The 23,685-nt window shown below is 40.1% G+C and overlaps 1 protein-coding gene across 2 annotated transcripts in view; it reads right to left on the bottom strand.

The window, feature by feature from the left end:
• The window catches only part of xrn2 (5'-3' exoribonuclease 2), a 78,025-nt gene that overhangs the window by 5,089 nt on the left and 49,251 nt on the right, over positions 1–23,685 (bottom strand). Inside the window, exons 21-28 of one of the 2 annotated variants that reach the window (XM_078405600.1) lie at positions 21,531–21,614; positions 20,911–21,005; positions 20,736–20,815; positions 20,158–20,214; positions 19,982–20,050; positions 19,524–19,655; positions 18,026–18,153; positions 4,743–4,821 (exon numbers count right to left, since the gene is read on the bottom strand). In XM_078405600.1, the coding sequence (XP_078261726.1) occupies positions 4,743–4,821; positions 18,026–18,153; positions 19,524–19,655; positions 19,982–20,050; positions 20,158–20,214; positions 20,736–20,815; positions 20,911–21,005; positions 21,531–21,614 (724 nt within the window). The remainder of the gene's footprint in view (positions 1–4,742; positions 4,822–18,025; positions 18,154–19,523; positions 19,656–19,981; positions 20,051–20,157; positions 20,215–20,735; positions 20,816–20,910; positions 21,006–21,530; positions 21,615–23,685) is intronic. The other variant, XM_078405601.1, reaches the window with a different exon arrangement.

Here is a 23,685-nt window from a genome sequence, read left to right as displayed (position 1 = left end):
ACGGTGACCTAGCAACACAAGCATTAATTGGCACAGACTGGCCGACTTTCGATGTACAGTTGATATGGGAACAAGAACCTGCATCAATTATAACACAGCTTCTGTGCTTGTGTTACCAACTGGAAGAAATATTGAACTGTCATATTATCCTTAAAATTAACACATAGGCACAGGTAGAAAAAACACAGGAAGAATCCTAAGTAGCCGAATGACATTAATCTGAACCCAAAATAGCTACACATGAAATTAAGCATTACATTTACTTTGCAAAACTTGCACTGAAAGTTCAAAATCCTTAAACTGTTGTTTTTAAGAACAAGCAATTGAAGTTCACAAATCAAAACAGTACTCATACCTTATTATTTTCACATTATTCAGCCATTTAGTTATGCATAAATGAATGAATAACCATAATCACCACGTACAATTTAATGTTACTTAAGGAAACGTATTCTCCTCGTCAGAGTCCCTCTTTCAGAATATGCAATCCCCAGATTCGAGGTAGGTGCTGTGCAGACTACCCTCCCCCGCCACTTTACTGAGTTCCTAAGGAACCTCCCTTGTTCTCACTTGACGTACAATCATTAATAGACAAGTACTTCCTTTGAGAGAACTGCAAACACAATTTAAAAGCTATTTTTGCAGTAAATAAAAGAAATGGAGAAAGTACAATTTGCTCCACGATACTGCACCAGTATACCCACTTAAAAGGCAGGATGCAAGTAGTACAGCAATCTTCTTAGTTCGATAAATTCAAGTTGGCCATGTACAGAATGTATGCCCAAAGTATTATTGTGTGAGCTGTTACTTAAGTAGCTCCAAAACACACCCAATATAAATTGCATGGTTTAGTTTATAAATTACTCAATGGTTATAAAGTTTGTAAATTACGCCAAAAAAAGGCCAAGGCAAGTTCAACATTAATGGCCTTAGACCAGTACAATTAAAGTTAGATACATAGTTGAGTCACTTGTGTTGATGTGGTGCAGAAGTAAATTAATTAAACATGCAGGGATTATGGAACCTATCTTTCTACTTAAGGATCAATGACAGAACTTGTTAATATTCAAGTTACAGCACAAGAAAGAAATTCAAGCAACCTTCACCCCGAAGACCATTATTCTACATCAAAATATAGTTAAAAATCAGTAACTTTAAAATTCATTTATGTGCCCTTGACTATAGGAACTGAAATTACTCTTCGAAATATTTTCAGATAAACCGATGAAATTAAAAACAATTGCTAGTACAAAAATTTCACATTCACACAAAATCCCTAACAAAATCCTTTATTACAAAAACATGTCACATTCATTCTACTGCACAGTGCTATTGAACTTTACAAATTCGGTAATCCGCCTTCAGGTTTCTTCTGCATTTAATTCAGTTCAATCTTAAGTAGTTAAAGAAACTGTTTTCGGTTGCCACTAATAACTACTGACCTACAGTGACACTGCTTCACAATAGGCTTGTCAGGCCTGAAAAGTTGTACCAAAGAAGCTGATTAGTACTTGAAGTGGTTTGTAGCAAGAATCAATGGTTTGTCTGTACTAATACAGTGGATCCAGCACAAAATGATAACACTGGAACACATTAGTTATGCCTCATTAAGCTCCATGATCCTTAAAAGAAATTTGTTTGTTCAACACAAAAATCTAATCCAAATTTAAGCTTCCAATCCCAAATTTTATAATTACACAAACATAAAATAAAGTTGTGGCCAATGGACCTTAAAAGAAATAGTAATTTTGCTAAAATTCCAGAAAATATTCTTTAAATGTCCCAAACGCAATGTTTGTGTATTTTATCAACACAAAAGACAGCTGCCTGCCTACAAACTCGCTTTCAGACATGTTACATTTAGCTCGAATGTTAAATCCTGTGCCCACTAAATTTTTTTTTTTTGTTGCAAAACTCAAATAAAATCCAAAATGAGGGCAATTTATACCCAGAAAAAAAAGCGCCAAAAATGGACTCTCTCACATGGCAGGCCATTCAGCCAATGGAATTGTTGCTGCCTCTCTGAGCAGTCCTGAACCCTCACTTATTTTATAGAAACCTATTCTCTCACATGCCCATTAACTCCCCTACTACCTTTGTTTACAATAATCCACAGTCAACAAACTATCCAGCACGAATTGGGAAGGCGGGTGGAACCAGGGCATTCGAGGAAATCTACGCAATAAAAAAGAGAACAGGCAAACTCCACTAAAGGGAGATTGGTGATCAATGAAGCAAGTTCACACATTTTAAAGAAGTGTCGTACAGATGCAGAATAAAGTTCCATTAACAAGTGGTCAGTGATCAATTAAGCTGCTTTTGTTGCTGCTGATTAAGGAAAACTGTTGAGACAACAAGTCAAGTCTACTTTATTTGTCACATACACATACAAGATGTGCAGTGAAATGAAAGTGGTAATGCCTGCGGATTGTGCTAAAACTACAAAACAGAATAGATTTTTTTTTTAAAAGACACAACACAAAAAATAAATTAATACAGTAAATTAGTCCCTGGTGATATAAGAGTTAACAGTCCTGATGGCCTGTGGGAAGAAACTCTGTCTCATCCTCTCTGTTTTCACAGCGTGACAGCGGAGGCGTTTGCCTGACCGGAGCAGCTGGAACAGTCCGTTGCTGGGGTGGTAGGGGTCCCCCATAATGTTGCTGGCTCTGGATATGCACCTCCAGATGTATAGGTCCTGCAGGGGGGGGGGGAGTGTAGTTCCCATAGTGTGTTCAGCCGAACGCACTACTCTCCGCAGAGCCTTCCTGTCCTGGGCAGAGTTGTTCTCAAACCAGATTGAGATGTTGCCGGACAAGATGCTTTCTACAGCCCCAGAGTAGAAGCACTGAAGGATCCTCAGAGAGACTCTGAATTTCCTCAGCTGTCTGAGGTGGTAAAGGCGCTGCCTTGCCTTACTCACCAGTGCGGCAATGTGTGTTGTCCATGTCAGATCCTCTGTGATGTGGACTCCCAGGTATTTAAAGCTGCCCACAATAGTCAATAGTCGTTTATTTGTCAAATACACATAAATGTGTAGTGAAATGAAACATTACCCGCAGTTGAAACACTAAGACCAATAAGAATAATCAATAAAAATGCAATAACACATACAATCATACACTAACACCAAACAAAAGAAACATCCATCATAGTGAGTCTCCTCCAGTCCCTTCTCACTGTGATGGAAGGCCAGAATGTCTTTTCTCTTCCCTGCCGTCTTCTCCCGAGGTCAGGCTGTTGAACTTGCCACGTGGCTCCCGACATTGGAGCGCCGCGCCGGACGGTGAAAGGTCCACGGCCTATTCCAGGCCGCGCCGGACGGTGAAAGGTCTGCAGCGGGCCGACCCAAGCACCGCGATTCGGGGCGGGCGAACACGCTGCCTCTGCCGCTGCCGGTGCTCCCGATGTCGGCCCCCATCCAGGGGCCTGCGGGCTTCCGACGTCTACACGGCCCTCGCCGGAGCCTCCGGAGACGAGTCGCAGCCGCTCCCGCAGCATCCGCAGGCAGCCAGCGCCGCAGGTGGTGAGTCCGGGCCACGGGCTCTGCGAACCAGAGCCCCAGGTGGTCCCAGGTGCATGGCCGCTGGTAGGCCGCAACGGGAACGGAGACACGACACAGAAACAAAGTTCGTGTCTCCGTTCCACCCTATCCACAGTAATCCCATTTATCTCCAGTGGCGTGTACGTCCTCGGATGTTGAGCCCTTCTAAAGTCCACATTCAGCTCCTTAGTTTTTGTGACATTCAAGAGGAGGCTGCTGAACTGACACCAGAGTGCCAGATCAGCCACCTCCTCCCAGTAGGCCTTCTCATCGTTATCGGAGATCAGGCCCACCACCACAGTGTCGTCAGCAAACCTGATGATGGAGTTGGAGCTGAACCTGGCCACACAGTCATGTGTGTATAGGGAGTACAGTAGGGGGCTAAGGACGCAACCCTGGGGGGGATCCTGTGTTCAGGATGAGGGGGTTAGAAGTATGTCTCCCCATCTTGACCACTTGGGGCTGGCGGTGAGAAAGTCCAGGACCCAGGGACACAGGGGAGTGTTAAGCCCCAGTTTCAGCAGCTTCTCAGCAAGTCTGGTGGGGACTATTGTATTGAAAGCTGAACTAAAATCAATGAACAGCAACCTCACATTGCCCCCCCCCTTCTAGCTGTCAAGATGAAAGAGAGCGGTGTGCAGAACCTGGGAGACCGCATAATCCGTGGATCTGTTCGGACGGTATGCGAACTGCAGTGGGTCCATATTGCGAGGGAGGAAGGCACAGATGTGGTTCTTGATCAGCCTCTAAGCATTTCATGACCTCCGAGGTGAGGGCCACCGGTCGGTAGCCATTCAAACAAGCTGGAGAGGCATTCTTTGGCACTGGTACGATGATGGATCTTTTGAAGCATGCAGGGACCACGGACTTGGCCAAGGAGAGGTTGAATATTGTGGTGAGCACTGGAGCAAACTGAGTAGCACAAGACTTTGTTACTCGCCCAGATATACCATCTGGGCCTACAGCTTTCCTGGTGTTCACACGCGTCAGAGCCCTCCTCACGTCATGCTAGGACACCGAGAATGTGTGCACATCTCCAGCGGTGGATTCCCCCTCCAGCCCCGCTAGCCAGCACACTGGCGGTATTGTTTTTAGACGGTAATAGATTGCATTAATACAAAGTAATAGATTGCATTAATACATTGGTGCTCCTAATAGGATGAATAAAACAGGTATAAAAGTGCATTACAGGTCTTACCGCTGAGGAATAAGCTGCTGAAAGAGTGGTTGTGGACTTCGCCATGAGTCTTGTGGTCTCAAACCTGCAATGGATAGAACTACATTAGTCGGTAATAACTATTCTCAAAACCCATCCATAATTTATGCACTACAAATAAACCACAAGCAGTAATCAGACTTCTTAATAAAAAAGATCTTTACATCTGTTTCAAGCAAACCACTTTTTGCAGAACATCACATATCCAAGGGCCAAGCAAACATTTAGGAAACTACAAAGTAATTTTTAGTTCTTTCAATTAGCTCTTCTGCTGATTAAATAACTGTTTACATCTCATTCACAGCAAGTGCGGGTGCAGCCAGCATTTAATGCTAACTTGGTGATGCGCTAGGCCATTTGAGTGGTTACTTAAGAGTCAACCACTTTGCTGCGGAGTCCACAGTTTGCTTGTGAGCAATCCTGTATTGTGTAGAACTTCCCATATCTGAAAGGAAATTTGAGCGACTTGAATACCTTTCATATAGGAATATTGAAATCCTCAGTCCTGTGGCACAGCGAGTGTGGCTGCCTTTCAGCTCAGAGACCCAGCTAAGTATTTCCAGTTTTTTCTGTTCTTATTTCTAATGTCCAACATCTGGAGTTCTTTTAAACTTTTAAACTAAGGAGTACATCCAACTTTGACTTGGAGCAGCAGGAAATGCTTGCCGTTCAATAGTCAACAGCTAGCAGTTTTATAAAAACATCTCAGCTAGAACTAGTGGGAATGGGTGACCATTGGTCGGCGTGGACTCGGTGGACTTCCCTTCTGTATCTTTCAATCAATCAATGGTCTGATTGCAGAAACTGGAAGATGCTTCTAATTTAGTTAATGTCATTTATCACAATGCCCATGGTCACAGGAGATATTTTGACTATTAGACAGTGCAGCTCGTGATTTTCTGGAATGCAGTGACACCTATAATCCATCTATCCCTTAGTGCTCTTGCAACCCTGTTAAAAAAATTCAAAAAAGCGTATCTGGGAAGGATTTTCTTCTTTAATTAAAATTTAAGAATAAGATATTTTAATAGTATTTTAGAGAATTTAGATTGATTTACTTAAAATTGAAAGGGTGTTTTTTTTGGAGTCGCCACCTTTGTGAAGACTTTTTTCAAATTGAGTTCAAATCTTGCTCTATGAGATAATCTGTCAAAGTGAGTATTGGAGTCGTTTCACTCTAATTAAAAAAAAATACAATATGACATTGGGTGAGGACGCTAGTTATTCACAAAATGAATCCAAAACCATTAGCTCTTCTGTGTAGGAGTTGGAAAGATTTGTAGCGATTCACGTGCATATTCCCTGGGTTAGGGCTGATTCACAATGTTGAAATACTTCCTGTTTTGCAACTTGCTGTTATAATGACTGGAAAGTACTTGATGCTGGTACTAGGTGTCCAAAATGGCAAATGTTCAACTAACAAATCAATCATCTCTCACCTTGATGAGGTGAGATGAGGCACACAAATTCAAACAAAAGGGTGGAATTTGCTTTTAATTATTTTTTGTGTTATACTTGATTTGAGACATATTCAACACATCATTCAATTTCGCCTGACCTTGCCCACGAGAAAAGGAGAAATAGCAGATTTAACTCAACATGCATAATATTCAAAGTTATTTGTCTGAAGTTAGTTCAGTCGGTTAAGCATTTAACAGTCTTGACATTTACAAACTGCTATAACAAGAGGAGATTGTGGACCATTCATACAAATGATTTGAAATCTCAAGTTATTCATCAGATCTTTTCCTATGCCTTGCGACAATGGAAATCAGTAGTCAGGTACATTCCTAGATACAAATATGGTGTAATGCTTCCTTATTCTACATTGCTTTCTCTCCTGTGTATTATGATATCAAACCTGGAGTTTATATTAGCAGCAGGGTCAGATAATATTTCAACAATTTTTTCTACAATGGAGGTATCTGTTTTCCACATAGCACTTGCTCACCAAAGTATTTGGAAAAACAACTTCATTAAATACAAGTAGCGCTGACCAATTGCTTGATGTAACATTTTACTTCATAACAAGCCTTATGAACCAAAGTAAACTAGTGCAATGAAGGAGACTTTTCATTCAGATATGATTATTAGAAAGAAACCATAAAAGTTGACAGTAGGGGAAGTTATAGTTTTGGAAAGTATAGACTAAATCATCATTAAAGACAGCAATTGGGAGCGTTAAGAACAAATTTGAACATTTTCATTAATACAAACACAATCATGTCTCATATCACTTTTTTTTCTAGAATATAATGTTTAAATTGTGGAAAGGTTGAGCGAAATCTTATTGGATAATATTTTCTAATGGAATGTGCCTTTGTTATAGTGGATGGAAGCCTACCTCAGATTATAGACCTCAAATCCCACTTCAGTTTAACTCTAGGCTAATACGCATCTGTCCAGGTGACCAAATTCATCACACTTTCGTGGACACACAAAATTTTCACTGGTAAAAAGTATACCAGATTATGAACTGTTAACCAGCATGAGTTGATGTGAAATTACCACAAATTTTCAAATTAAACAAACTATTCCCTCCCTTTCTATTGAAATTCAGAGACACCTCTTAAAATGGTGAGTGTGTTAAAGGAAAGATCCCAGTTACCTACTTTTACATCTGCTTCGTGCCACTTTTACATCTGCTTAGTGCCAAATGTATTGTCATACAAGAAATTCCACGAAAACAATGGATGGACCTCAAATAACTGAACATTAAAAGAATGTCACATAAATTGTTCTATTACCATTCCACAATTCTGAACAATCAATCCAGAGTCAAAAATGCTGTCTTCTTTGTTTGACAAGTATGATTTCTAATCAGGAACATGTGTTGGTTCTATAGACTGAAAGAAAATCTTCACACTATTCTGCAGATGGCTGTAGCTCCAGAAGAAAAAAAAATCTTCTGTTCAACAAATACTGCTTTGTCATACATAAAACTAAAAGCTTTAAATCAATTCTTGTACAATTACCATGCTGTAAGAATTGTCAGCATATTTGATAAGACAGTTATTGCTACTGTATTTCCCTTTGGGCCATCTGTTTCCACTTCTGCCACAGCTACACCATGGTTCCTTATCCTAAATATATTTACTGAGGCTGAAACTACTTAAGTCACCTTCTGGTTTTGCTCACTCCATCTTCTGCTCACACCTTGTACTGCATAAGAAATTAAGTCACCGCTCATCAAATAACTTTTCGGTGGCTTATGTAATTAATGAATGATAACAAGATCAATAACAAGAATCTTCTTTCCCACAAAATGGTTGCATGGACCTGGTAGATTGTAAGTTTTTGCAAGGCTCCATCTGATGATAGTTTGCGCCAACGGACTAAAGTGTGGGTCACCCTGAGCACACCTTAGCTTCTCTGTCAGTCCTGTCATCTTTCCATGGGCCCTTCATCTAGCTATATACTTAAGGATCTACATCACTTTACAACAGTCCCAAGCTTCATCCAGACACAGCCCTCATCTACTCGCCTTCAATTTCTGTTTCCTCTACATTTTTCTCTGCAAAAATGATATTCACCAATATTCACAATCACAGTTTATCATATGACGCATACTCCCATGGTCTTCAACATTACATATGTCCACTTTCCTTTATCCTCAAGACTGTTATCCCCTCCAACCGTAATATATTCCTGCATTCAGAAAAACTTTTGCAGCTTCCATCGACCATCCCTGACACAATAGAATTACAATTTCAAATTTCCAACCGAGCCTTCAGTTTCGAGTAATAGAAGCCATTGATTTTCTCCAACACTTCCTTATTTTGGAAAGTTGTGCCTTCAGTCTAGGCAAAGGTTTTGCTGCCTCTCATCCTAGTCTCCAACCACTGAAATTCACGATATGCAAACTTGAGCATGTTTTGGTTCCACCATCCATCATCAGACCAAGATGTGCCGTTAGGTTTTTCTAAATGTCGTTCATAAGCCGCTAAAGCAGCCCATATCAGAAGAATCAAACAGAACTTCAGAGATTAAATGAAGTTTCTCTGAGACGAACCATGATCTTAAAACCTTGCACATACATATCTCATAAAATGTACAAGCATCATGAGAACTAACATCAAGCGCAAAAGGATTTTAACCAGTTATCTTTGTCCTGAACCAGGTCACCAGTTTTCCTGCATCTGTGCCCCATGTCCTGTCAGAGCTTATTTTTCCTGTAGAATTTACCTCCTGCTCTCTTCGCCCAATTCCCACCTACAACAATAATCAAGCCATCGGACAATGGCCAGCAAGCCAAGACAAATTGGGCATACATTGGGCACACAGCAAAGCACTGTAATCCAGATGCTGAATATTTAAAAGAAAAAAGAAAATGCTGGAGATCGTTACGTCAGACAGAATCAGTGCTGGGAGACAAAGAGATAATGTTTCAGTTTGATGACCTTTCGTCTGATAAAAGCTCATCAACCTGAAACTCGGTTTCGCTTTCCACAGGTGTTGCCTCTGTCTTGCTGAAACTGTTAGCATTTTCTGTTTATATTACACTTCGGACATTCCTGGTACATGTACCGGTAAAAGTCATATTCAACAATAATGACTGAAGGTGTTCACTGAACTATCTAAAGGCCATCTCCCTCTCTCCCAAACAGAAGTTGGGGTGAGTATATTAACCAGGGATATAAATATCATTTGAAATTGCATTGTTCAGTGGCGAATCTTTCAGAATGCATCTGTGTGGTTGAATTTCACATAAAATCTATGTTTAAGGAAAACATACCATCAATGGTTGTATTGGCAGACTAATGTCAACCCCACTTCATTTATCCCTTCAAAATGAAATGCAAATGAACTAGATTTTGAAAGCTCAAATCAGCATGTGTGGAGTTGGCAGCCAGCAACCAGAATACTCATATTATAGCTTTTAGGAATTGATGAGACAGATGAAAGCAGAGAGAAAAAAGGGAGCAGACTGGAGTGGATGAGGAATGTGTCTTTGACAGCTACTGATTGCGCACGATTAATAATTTCAACGGCGCGTGGACTGTGTACCACATAATCGGAAACTGGATAGGATTCATTTTGCCCATTTGCCCGATTCTTCAGAATCAGTTAAAAAGCCTTTGTCTATAACATTTAAAATTTTAAATTAAACAATTATTTTGTTGAGACAGTAATTTGGGAAGAGCGAGAAGAGTTTTTTTATAAGAATAAAAAATTGGGATTAATGGAGGATTAGTACAAATAAGTAGTGGATGGTTGGCATGGACCCGGCGCTCTGAAGGGTTTGGTCCATGCTGTGCCTCTCCAGGTGCATTATGTTTTGGGGAATGTTTGGATGTTTCTAAGCCATGACTACCGTCATTGCGTGCTTCAGTGCCACCGATGAATATGAGCAAAGTAATCAGCAATCGCATTTGTTATCGAACTAACTGCACTTCAGAACCAATCATTCCCTCTTCCCGGAGGTACTGCAACATACTCCTAACTCTACCTGAGTCAGTTATTCTGTTATATTACTTACTTTGTTTAGTTTACTTTGGTGTCAAATGTACCAGAGCTACAGTGAAAAGCTTTTTGTTGCATGTTAACCAGTCAGAGGAAAGATTATACATGATCACAAACAAGTTGTCCAGTGTTCAGAAAGGGTACAGATTTCACATACAATCTAGCACAATTCTGCTGTTTCGTATATCATTGGATTTATCTAAAGCCCGAAGAAGAGCCCAGGCCCGAAATATCACTTATCCACATACACCAGGGAAGCTTCCTGACCTGCTGAGTTACTCCAGTGCTTTGTGTCTTCTGAATGTGCTTACTGTTGTATTTATCATTATTTTATCTAAGGTTTACTCTAAGCTACATACAAACAAGGAATATCATTCCTCCCTGTTATATAAAACAATAAACTAAGCTAATCCAATTTATATTTGCCATAACGTTTTAATGTATAGGTGACAGATTGGTTCATATTCTGAAGAAGCAAACAATCCAACTTCAGCAAAGAAATACATTGCGATTTTGTAATGGTTACTGGCCCTGACATCCTGAAAGGTGTTGTACAAAGACTGCACTGCATGGCACGGAGGGAATAAATATACCTCGATATATCTGATAGTAGTTCTAAAGTATAAAAAGATCATTTCTGGCAAGCTAATACAATAGGAACTGATTAAATAGCAACGACAATAATTATTAGAGATAGGGACCTTGAACACGTTTAAGTAAGTTTAATGCTATTATAAAAATTGGAATTACTATATTAAAAGATGACAATGAACTAAATTTCTAACTGCATATCCTATTTGGAAAAATTATAGTCACAATTTTGATCACACTTTAAATGCTTAAGATTCAGATATATTTGAGTGAGAGTTCATAGGTTTTAATGAAAACTGATTAGGTCATGGCTTGTGAGAATCACTGCATGTTTCTTGAACAATTTGCACAATCTTTGCAGATGTCAAGAGAGAGGAATCAAGCTATCAAGCTGCAAAATTAATATGTTGATATAACTGGATCAGATCATGATACATTGCAAGAAAATATGACGACATACCCAAAAGCAGATTTTTTTTCAATTAAAAAAAAAGATGTTTGCTTAAAAAATGGAAGATAAAATTGCAGAGGGGAAAGTTCATTATTTTTCAACACCATCAGGCCATACTTTTAGATGCTTATTAATATTTCCACTGTGAACTGAAGTGAGAACACTTCTAATCAGTGTGACAATCAGGAAAGGCCTTGGTGTTTACTGATTGCACTAATCAAAACCAATTTTCAAATGCAGTTAATTGGTGAGCTTACAATGAAATGGAAAGCACATCATAAATCAGATTCAGCTTTCACTCAATGTGAAAACCAAATATGCTATTCACATTGAGTGCTTGCAGACTGCACTTGACTCCCACAAGTTATCAACATTCAGGCAATTCATCAGCAGTACGTAGACTAAAATATCCCAATCAAATCAGAGACTGCTGATGGAAACACCTACAACATATATTTTTGGGGTAGAAGGGGAAGAAAGCAGTAACATTCTGATTGACTGGCCTGACCTTCCTCTATCTATGACCAATTCTCAGCGCCACTAACCTTTGACATAATTTTCTACAGACAAAACGAAACCGTGGGTCGGTGGCGTGGATATCAGTGGAATAAATACAATTATATTATTGCGCTATTAATTCAAATTTAAAATGTTTTATAACAGCAAAACGGGATCTAAATGTGGTGCTTTTCTGATCCTCCAATTTCATAAAGAATTAAGAAAATTAAGAACTGGAAATGAAAAGATACATCAATTCTACAAACCGCAAAATAGAAGGAATGAGTTGAGGTCATGAAATGAGACCAATATACATATTCAAAAGGAAATCCATGAAAAGACTGCATGATCATATATTCCAAACTGCACCTACAAAACACAAGTGTTTTAAACTCTATCTTCTGCAATGGGTGCAATGTAAGACAATAGGATGCTGGTTTATGATAACACAATTTCCTCCGAGTGCCTAAATCAGAAAAACCATTTATCTCAAGTGTTAAATATCCCCAATGGTGGAAGCATTGAATGCTCTCCTACCCCAACAGACATTTTCCGTAGATACAATATTCTGAGCTGCATCCAAATCAAACGCGTGCGTGTAGGTTTGGAAATGTAGTTTGTAGAGATCTGCTAGTTTACGACTCAATTATTTTGTTTAATATACCCGTAACATTCAGAATCCATTCCTTTCCTTAAAATAATAATAAAACCTCCTACATCAAATTGACAAAAAAGTTTGACATAATTCTAAAAAAAATTAAAATCGATTTAATTGGATAATGAGTGCTGAGAAACATCAGTACATAGAAGTCAGATATTAAATAATGGTACCAATGAGTTCTGATCGGACACACCTGGATTAAAAAATATCTAATTGAAAATATACACAAAAAGCTGGAGTAACTCAGTGGGACAGGCAGCATCTCTACAGAAGGAATGGGTGACGTTTCGGGTTGAGACCCTTCTTCAGACCGGTTAGGGATAAGGAAAAGGAGAGATATAGATGGTGATGTGGAGAGATAAAGAACAATGAATGAAAGATATGCAAAAGAAGTAACAATGTTAAAGGAAACAGGCTGTTTGTAGGGTGAAAATAAGAAGCTAGTGTGACTTGGGTGGGGGATAGAGTTGAAAAGCCTGCTTACTGTTTTGAATTCATAACATGCCAATAATAACCAGAGGTATCCAACATTAAAAACGGGCTTCTGATTCTCAACTAACCAAAATCCAAAAGCAAAGCTAGCAATTAGAATTCAGTGTTAGTTGAGGTGGGAATATGGCATTTTCTAGCACAACTGGATGAGCAAAACAGCTTGATGCATTTATGAGGATGCAAGACAGGTACATGAGGGAGAAAGAAACAGAAAGGTGGATTTAAATGGTTAGCCAAAGTAGGGAGTTAGAACTTTGCGAAAGTTCAACGATGGCATACATCTGTTAGACAAGGGGCCTCTTTTTACCCTTTAAAAAAAACTCTATTGTGTTTTCCACTTCCAGTGACAAATAGAAAACAGTTAACAATTAAAATTTAAATAGAGTAGTGGAACTAGATGCATTAACATCTGTAAACAGAAAGGAGGGAGAGAAAACAGAGAATTATAGACCAGTTAGCCTGACATCGGTGGTAGGGAAGATGCTGGAGTCAATTATTTGGATAGCAGTAACAGGATTGGTCCAAGTCAGCATGGATTTATGAAGGGGAAATCTTGCTTGACTAATCTTCTGGAATTTTTTGAGGATGCAACAAGTAAAATGGATAAGGGAGAGCCACAGGGTGCAGTGTAACTGGACTTTCAGAAAGCCTTTGATAAGGTCCCACACAGATTAGTGGGCAAAATTAGAGCACATGGTATTGGGGGTAGGGTATTGACATGGATAGAAAATTGGTTGACAGACACGAAACAAATAGTAGGAATTAACTGGCAGGCAGTGACTAGTCGGATGCCGCAAGGCTCGGTGTTGGGACCGTAGCTATTTACAATATATATTAATGATTTAGATGAAGGAATTAAAAGTAACATTAGCAAATTTGCAGATGACACAAAGCTGGGTGGCAGTGTGTACTGTGAAGAGGATGCAGAGTGACTTGGATAGGTTGGGTGAGTGGGCAGATGCAGTATAATGTGGATGAATATGAGGTTATCCATCTTGGTGGCAAGAACAAGGCGGCAGATTATTATCTGAATGATGTTAGATTAGAAAAAGGGGAAGTGCAACGAGACCTGGGGTGTCCTTGTACATCAGTCACTGAAAGTACGCCTGCAGGTTCAGCAGGCAGTGAAGAAAGCTAATGGCAAGTGGGCTTTCATTGTGAGAGGATTTGAGTTTAGAAGCAAGGAGGTCCTGCTGCAGTTGTACTGAGAGTCCTACTGTGAGACCACACCTGGAATATTGTGTGCAGTTTTGGTCTCCTAATTTGGGGAAGGACATTCTTGCTGTTGAGGGAGTGCAGCGTAGGTTCACCAGGTTAATTCCCGGGATGGCGGGACTGTCAAGACGAAAGAATGGAACTACTGGGCTTGTATTCACTGGAATTTAGAAGGATGGGAGGAGATCTTATAGAAACATATAAAATTCTTCAGGGATTGGACAAGCTAGATGCAGGAAACAGGTTCCCGATGTTGGGGGAGTCCAGAACCAGGGGCCACAGTTTAAGATTAAGGGGTAGGCCATTTAGAACTGAGACGAGGAAAAACCTTGTCACCCAGAGAGTTGTGAATTTGTGGAATTCCCTGCCTCAGAAGGCAGTGGAGGCCAATTCACTAGATGCATTCAAAAGAGTTAGAAAGAGCTCTTAGGGCTAGAGGAATCCAGGGATATAGGGAGAAGGCAGGAACGGGGTACTGATTATGGATAATCAGCCATGATCACATTGAATCCTGGCCTACTCCTGCACTTATTTTCCATGTTTCTGTGTAACAAACCTCTGAGTATTTTGGCCAGCTGCACACCAGATTTCTGGCTGACCAGCAATCCCTGCACACTAACACTATCCTACTCACACAAGGGACAATTTACATTCATACCAAGACAATTAGCCTACAAACCTGTGCATCTTTTGATTATGGGAGGAAACCGGAGCTTCCCAGAGAAAACCTACACAGGTTACAGGGAGAAGGTACAAACACCGTTTAGATAAGCACCCCGTAATCAGGATCAAACCCAGGTCTCCTGCACTGTGAGGCAGCAACTCTACCACTGCACCACCCCAATGTACTCTCAGAGCACATACAAGGGAGCATGGGCAGAAAAACCAGGATCCATCAGCAAGTGAAGACAGGTGAGAGGGTGGAAACTGCTAAAGGACACATGTTTACACGCGTTCCATCTTTCTATTCCAGTATTCCCTCGACTCTTTACCTCCCCATTAAAATTGTTATTTTTCTCCTTGTTTATAATAGGCTGCCTGCAATTATCACTTTCTTGATTTTCAGCATACCACATGGAACACATGGGATTTTGGGGGCGAGGGAAGAGGCTTGTGGGACGGTTTAAGGTGACGAGAAGAGGGACAGACAATTTCATCTGAAGCGGTAGCAAACACCAGGCTTTTGACCATGCATTCATGCTGATTTTGAAAACAGTGTGAGAACGTAAGCCAGGAGACCTCTCCCGTTCAACATGAATATCATCCTACAGGTATTTTTAAAGAATTAAAGTGCCCAGATGGCAAGCCATGTGGTAATCCAACATTGGTTTAGCTCCTGAGAAGGCAGCTACTCTTGTTTTAAACACCAAACATCCAAGGGAAGTTCACCACATCATCTCGACAGCAGGTGCGCAAATACCATTAAGAGACAAATATGTAGCATGGAGGGACCATGAGCTTGCAGTGCATGAGATATGAACGCTTTAAAACGTTCTAACTTTCCCATTAATGTACAGTGCCCTCCATAATGTTTGGGACAAAGACCCATCATTTATTTATTTGCCTCTGTACTCCACAATTTTAGATTTGTAATATAAAAAATTCACATGTGGTTAAAGTGCACATTGTCAGATTTTATTAAAGGGTATTTTTATACATTTTGGTTTCACCATGTAGAAATTACAGCTCTGTTTATACATAGTCGTCCCTCCCCCCCCCACCATTTCAGGGCACCATAATGTTTGGGACACATGGCTTCACAGGTGTTTGTAATTGCTCAGGTGTGTTTAATTGTCTCCGTAATGCAGGTATAAGAGAGCTCTCAGCACCTAGTCTTTCCTCCAGTCTTTCCATCACCTTTGGAAACTTTTATTGCTGTTTATCAACATAAGGACCAAAGTTGTGCCAATGAAAGTCAAATAAGCCATTATGAGACTGAGAAACGAGAATAAAACTGTTAGAGACATCAGCCAAACCGTAGGCTTATCAAAATCAAATGTTTGGAACATCATTAAGAAAACAGAGAGCACTGGTGAGCTTACTAATAGCAATGGGACTGGCAGGCCAAGGAAGACCTCCACAGCTGATGACCGAAGAATTCTCTCTAGAATAAAGAAAAATCCTCAAACACCTGTCCAACAGATCAGAAACACTCTTCAGGAGTCAGGTGTGGATTTGTCAATGACCACTGTCCAAAGAAGACTTCATGAACAGAAATACAGAGGCTACACTGCAAACTACTCGTTAGCCGCAAAAATAGGATGGCCAGGTTACAGTTTGCCAAGAAGTACTTAAAAGAGCAACCACAGTTCTGGAAAAATGTGACGAATATTAACTTATATCAGAGTGATGGCAAGAGTAAAGTATAGAGGAGAGAAGGAACTGCACAAGATCCAAAGCATACCACCTCATCTGTGAAACAGTGGTGGTGGGGGTGTTATGGCCTGGGCATGTATGGCTGCTGAAGGTACTGGCTCACTTATCTTAATTGATGACACAACTGCTGATGGTAGTAGCATAATGAATTCTGAAGTGTATAGACACATCCTATCTGCTCAAGTTCAAACAAATGCCTCAAAACTCATTGGCCGGCGGTTCACTCTACAGCAAGACATGATCCCAAACGTACTGCTAATGCAACAAAGGAGTTTATCAAAGCTAAAAAAATGGTCAACTCTTGAGTGGCCAAGTCACCCGCTCTGAACCTAATTGAGCATTCCTTTTATATGCTGACGAGAAAACTGGACTGGACTAGCCCCCAAAACAAGCACAAGCTAAAGGTGGCTGCAATACAGGCCTGGCAGAGCATCACCAGAGAAGACACCCAGCAACGGGTGATGTCCAGGAATCACAGACTTCAAGCAGTTATTGCATGCAAAGGATATGCACCAAAATACTAAACATGGCTACTTTCATTTACATGACATTGCTGTGTCCCCAACATTATGGTGCCCTGAAATGGGGGGGGGGGGGGGGGGGGGGACTATGTATAAACATTGCTGTATTTTCTTTTTACATGGTGAACTCAAAATGTATAAAAATGGCCTTTATTAAAATCTGACAATGTGCACTTTAACCACATGTGATTTTTTCCTATTACAAATCCCAAATTGTGGAGTAGAGAGGCAAATAAATAAATGTTTTTGTCCCAAACATTATGGAGGGCACTGTACCATTAAAAGGAAAGTTGTGTCCTTGACAAAGCTGAACTATTGAAAGACAGGATTTTTCAAAATATCAATGGCCCCATCATAGTTGTTGCACCTTAAATTCCCTTTCCATTATGTAGTGCAAATCTTTTCTACTCTTGAAAATATATTTATCAATTTGGAGAAGAGCTACTTCATGTTTTCAAATGATATTTCCAAGAGGTGGTGTAGGAAAATAACTGCAGATGCTGGTCCAAGAAGTGGAATGAACACGAGGATTATCAGACAGCCAGATACCTCCCCCTCCTTTACAAGGTTTTCTGAGACTAGGGAAAAAAATATTGACTCTTCAGCTCTTACTTGTTGGGATGATGTGGATGAAAACAAGAGGGAGCCACCATATTTGAAGACTTTTCAAAAGGAAAGTGTACTGGGTACTAATTTGCATGAACAATGTATCAAATATGGGGGTTGGGATGGGGTGGGGTGAAAAAACATTTATATGCCAGCAAGCAGAAAGTCAGGAAGGGAAATTAAAATCTTTTCAGTTTTGAAATTAGTTTTCTTAATGGCCAGTGATCAAATACAGCAACTCGACCATTGCTTTGCAACTTGTAACTCAACTACTCGCGTTTTATTTTCATTTGTAAAATAGAAACCTATTTCTGCAAATTTGGCAAATCAGGTCTTAGTTTATGACAAGTTTACTACTTACTCTGTCAATCATGTTCATCAGAAAACTTACTTGGCAGTGGGACAGTTAGAGATGGTGGTGCTCTCATCAGTGGGGGACGAGAATTTTTCGCTTGTTGATAACTAGGCGGAGGAGTGTAACTGTACACACCCTGAGTGCGCTCTTTTGACATAACATGGCTAAAATAAAATTAAAGAGACAATATGTACACTTGTGCATATAATACAAATCAGGTTATTTTTACTTTAACTAACTAAATGTGTTTTGATTTGAGTGGTGGGAATTTAAGTCAAAAGCCTTCACAATGGTCTAAATCCTATAACTATCATCTGTAACAATTCTAAATTGAACATTAACAACCCAGGGACCAAGATTACCAAATCAAAATCATATTATTTTCACAGACACAAAGCAGTTAGTAGACACATCTTTTCTGATGCATAATTGAGAACTTAACTAAGACAACACTGTCAGGGCCTGTTACGATGACTTAATGCTGTCACGATTGGGAGATGATGACCTGGCAGTTTTTAAGATTATGGAAAATTTTGATGCTACAGAACTAGAAAAGTTTCACCAATTACAGGGAAGGCCTGAAGTGGGCGCCGTAAATATCAGATAACCACATACAAATTCTGGAGCGGCTTCAGAGGCAAGCTCTCGACATGCAGAGCAAAACACGCCATCACAAGACATACTCAGTAAGAGGCTCAATACATAAACAAGGGATTAAAGAATAGAAGGTGTATTAGTGAAGTTAGAAGAGAGGGAAGAAACTTATCTGGACCATATACTATGGCATGTCCTTATGCAAAAGCTTTGTGGTGACATTAGGTGATGTTCCCTCGAAGTACTGGCATATAGATTGACCATGCAGAGTAGCAGAGATTCCATGTAAAGTATAAACAACACACCAAACAATTTTAGAAGCTAGTGTGCTACTTCAGTCTGTGCTAAAATCTGTATCAACAGTAATTATCTGAATGACAATAATGATTTATATGCTCTACTTCTGTGGTCAAAATGGAAATGGACCAACAATGTGACTAATTCATGTTCAATGACAGGCATGATTATGTGGAAATGGCGCCATGCCCAAGTCTTTACAAATTCAATTTTGCAAATAGTCTCTACTTGCATTCTAATTTCTGCACAAGCTGGCATGAGAGGATCAAATCCAAAATCTAATAAACACGCTGAAGGCACTGTTTCCACCCACCAACAATTATATCAAGCCCTTGAATGGAATCCAGAATAGGCTTCATTGCAGCAGTTGTGTAATGATGGAAGAAAACCAGGACACACATCACCAAAGTCGAAAGGCAAGAACGACAGTCCTCTTGCGTGGAAAAAGGCCGATCTTAACTTCAAATGGACTCTTAGGAATCAGAGAAAGGTAGTCACATTCCACTACCTTAAAAAAGAATCCCTGTTTCAGTCCTCTCAAGTACATAAACAGGCTTGAGAGTCTTGGAGGTGTCGAAATTATCTTTTTGATCAAAGCATATTTCACCGGACTTTTACTCTGACGATCTGATATGACACTTACCCTAATGTCCTGAATGCTGACTGATCCAGGTGGACCTGTTGCCGATTTGGATTAAAGCCAAGTCTAGGCCTCCAAGGCTGTTTTGAATTAGACTGCTCCCAATCACCTGGTTTTAGCGTTTTTGGAAGCTTTCTGAAAAAGAAACGAGGCACCAAACAATTTAATGAACATTACATCTTTCAAGCCAGACGACCATTTTGCCGGTTCAGTGTACAATAACAGGGGTGATTATGTCAAAATCATAATCTTCCCCGCCCAATTTAGTTCCACATTCCAGGTTTTTCCTTTGGACACAATTTCCATTTAATATATCCACGCTGGCTGCTCTTTAGTAACTTTTGTATCTCCAAGTGAGAACTAAGTGAGAAGTGGGGACAACACTTAAACAGATGAGTATTGGGATACATTTTGTGAATGCTACAATAAAATAAAAATGCATTTTGGAAGGTATTACTCACATTGCTGTTGGTATTAAAGTAGCTTTGAATATATAGTCATCTTCAAACTGAGGGTCCTTGAATAGTATACTGTAAGTGGATAGGGAAAAATTTAGATTAGGAAGATACCTCTTTTTAACACACATCAACAAAACAAAATAAATTTTATGAAGTACGACTAATACATTTTCACGCACCTGCATGCATTATTCTCAACAATATCGTTCAATGCTGGAATGGGAGAAACAACTGGCCTAAGGGAAAAAAAATTGTGCAATCAAATATCAAACAAGTGTCTTGCAAAGCCATCTTAGCATTTTTAAAGCAACTAATTACCCTGAATTCGCATTTAATCAACACACCTCAAGTTACTGATCATGTATGTCATTGTGTACATGGCAAATCCCTTATCCTACAAATAAACACACACCATTTCCTTTCAAATTAGGATTCAGAGCAGCGCACAATGAATAATTGGGAAACCGGTTTTATCTGTTGACAAGTTTGGACCTCAACCTTCCAGCCCACAAAGGAGCACTTGACTACCTTGAAAAATGAAGTGCATTTTCACAATATGAATTACATTCATCTTTCTAGTACTCCCCCTGCACAGATGAGTTCTTTTTGACAGAAACAAAATATTACACTTATTAACGGAATCCTGCAAAAATCTGTGGGACACAGCTTTTCTGCCACTCAAATTTACAATTAGATCTACATAATATGATCACAGTATTTACTATATTATAAATATTTTGATAGAATAAGCACTTACTTTCCTGGCTTTATTACATCAATAGCCAATGTTAGAAGACCTTTTATACCATGGCAAAGTTCAGGAGGCATCTCTACAGCCTTTAACGACAAGTTTCATTTTGTAAGGATAGGTAAAAATACATTGAGGAAAATACTCAGCAAGCAGCAATATAAATTAAATGTTTCAAACTTGCCTCAGTATCACCATTTTGCAACTCAGCAATAAAGTCGAATACTTTGTGGTGCTTTCCAACAAATATCACATCGCTCCCAAGGCTATTACGTCGAACTGCAATTAAGATACTCGATTTTAATCCAATATAACCATTTCTAGCATCTTTTCTTCTAAATTCAATGATGACATCTATCATTAAGGATCCCTACTATCCAGTCCAAACCTTCACGGCTACCATTAAGCAGGAGTTAGAGTTTTCCCAATTGTGTTTTTGCATTGCTATCCTTTTTTTTGGTTGCATTTTCTTCCTTTCTCCGTCTTGTAGAATGTGTGTAATTTATGTATAATTTATGGTTTTGTGTGGTGTCTAAGTCTATATTCCTGTGATGGTGTAACAAGATCTTCACTGTACCTGTCCCTCACCACACGGGCGCATGACAAAGTAAACGTGACTTAAAAATTGTACCGAAAGAGAAATCTTAAACTTAAGTTTATGAAAATAATCTATATTCGTAACGTGCAATAATTTTTTTAAAATGACTCGCCTTATGTGAAATGATTAAACCAAATCAATTGTTCACCGTCACTATTTTTGCCGTTTTGTGTTTTAGATACTAAAAACCGAATGGACATACTTACTTTCATCGGTGCCGAGATCAGGGTAAACCTTTTCTAGAGCGGCTCTAAGCCGCCGTTCATCAACAAATGGTAGAAGTGCAACACCTAAAGAGGCAGACAAGACTCCTATTAGTGCAGGAAATAACTAGGCAATACACATCGATTGGGCTTGCATAGCAATTGAAAATTTCTTGTTACTCATCCAGTGGCAATCCAAGTACGATCCAAAGTGCCTCTTAAATACTCTGGTATTTATCCTACTCTATATTTAACCATTCAGAATATAAATTCCAAATCTCAATAGTGATGCTGCACCATTTTATATGCACAGAGAGTAGGTATCAGGGATGTATTGTGGTTCGCACAGATACTCCCAACATTATTCCAAAAGTTGCACACAAAAACCCATTTTTTGTAGTTTACTATGTAGCCTGATGCAATATGGTCAACTTTCAATAGTTTTAAATGATTGAGCAATTTCAATCATGACTGACATAACCCAACAACATCACCTGCTTCTCAAAATAACTCTGACCACAGGACAATGCTGGGCTAAGCACAATTCTTCATGCAATCTGGACAAATGCTTCAAAGGAAACAGTGTAGAGACATTCCATCCCCATCTGAAACTTTTCAAACAGGTATTGCTATATTGGAAGACTGCAGAAGACATTAACGGCAATGGGGGACGAGCTTTTGGCAAGTAATGTTCTTACACAACGTTTAACTGCCAGAGAACTCAATGTTAACTGCGATCCAGAAAATGGAAGAGCTGTGTCTCATTTGCCTCTGAAAATGACTGCTCTGGCCAGAGGAAATAAGCATATGGGAGAAGAGACAAAACTAAAACTTTGACTTACTTTAGAAGCCCTGTAAAAGATGCATTTAATTGGACAGACATGATAAAAAGCAGACGAAACATCCTTCGCTGCCATGAACACCTCAAATATCAGTGCATCAGATTAAGAAGTAGAATAAATGAAATGCATCAATGATAATGCAGGTCTGGAATGTTTTTCCATGCACACATTTGAATTGATGGTACATTGGAAAAAGTAAAATGTTTATCTATGGTTGACTCTTCTCCTGGATTGAGTGCTGCTTCAATCCTAAAGAACCTCAACCGTCAGTCTGTCTGTCTGTCTATCTATCTAAAACTATCTGTCCGTATGTATGTGTGTTTGACCACAACATACCTTTTATGGTTCGCACAGCCAAAACGGTACACCATAGTGCCACGATTTTTGCACCACCTTACTCACCATTATCCTGGCCATAATATGTAACAACTCTCATTCAAATTGAAGCGACATTTTTAAAGCTAGAGATTTTAAAGTTTAAGAATTCACTTAATAACCCATTTCCTCAAACTACTCAGCGTGTGACGTCACAATGCTCCACCTTCCACTTCATTTGCTCCTCACTCGCCAAAACAAGATGGCCGCCACCCGCCTGCGCTCAGTCGTTCCCTATCCCTTCTCGCCCGGCCTCAGTCCTTCCCTCGCCTCTCGCCCGGCCTCAGTCCTTCCCTCTCCCCTCGCCTCTCGCCCGGCCTCAGTCCTTCCCTCTCCCCTCGCCCGGCCTCAGTCCTTCCCTCGCCCCTCCCCGCCAGAGAGGGACAAACAGCGTCAGCAAACAGCGTTGAACGCACGGGCACTGGTAAGTGCTTTTCGCAGCCAACGGCTCCACGGAGGGGAGTGGGCGTAGCGGCCGAGTGGGTGGAGGGGAGGGTGGGGGAAGGGGGGGACAGTAGAGAGTGGGGGTGGGGAGGAGGGGAAAGTGGGGGTGGGGGGAGGAAGGGAGGTGAGGGTCAGGAGAGGGGGAGGGGGGGATAGGGCTCACTCAGTCACGACACCCTCTCCCCTTCCCTGTCCCCCCTCTACGAGGAATGGGCCCAACGGGCCAACTTGGTCTAGTCTTCAATAAAGCTGCCTTCCTGATCACCACCACAGCCACCAATGAACATTCATTCTCTCCACCACTGTGGCTGCAATGTGTGCTGTCAGCAAAGTAAATTGTAGTTATTCATCTTGACCACACCAAAATCCGTTGCCTCTAATTTCCAATCTGTTTCAAAGGTTAGCTGCCCTTTCCTGCCGAGGCATTGATTTTTAAAAAAAGATCATTCTCAAAATTCTTTGGAGTTTTAGTCCAACAACAAATCGTTGTTTGTGGC

Source organism: Rhinoraja longicauda, chromosome 9 (genome assembly GCF_053455715.1).
Source record: "Rhinoraja longicauda isolate Sanriku21f chromosome 9, sRhiLon1.1, whole genome shotgun sequence".
NCBI classification, from domain to species: domain Eukaryota; kingdom Metazoa; phylum Chordata; class Chondrichthyes; order Rajiformes; family Arhynchobatidae; genus Rhinoraja; species Rhinoraja longicauda.
The sequence above is the reverse complement of the archived record's forward strand: the minus strand, read 5'-3'. Positions and strand labels throughout refer to the sequence as shown.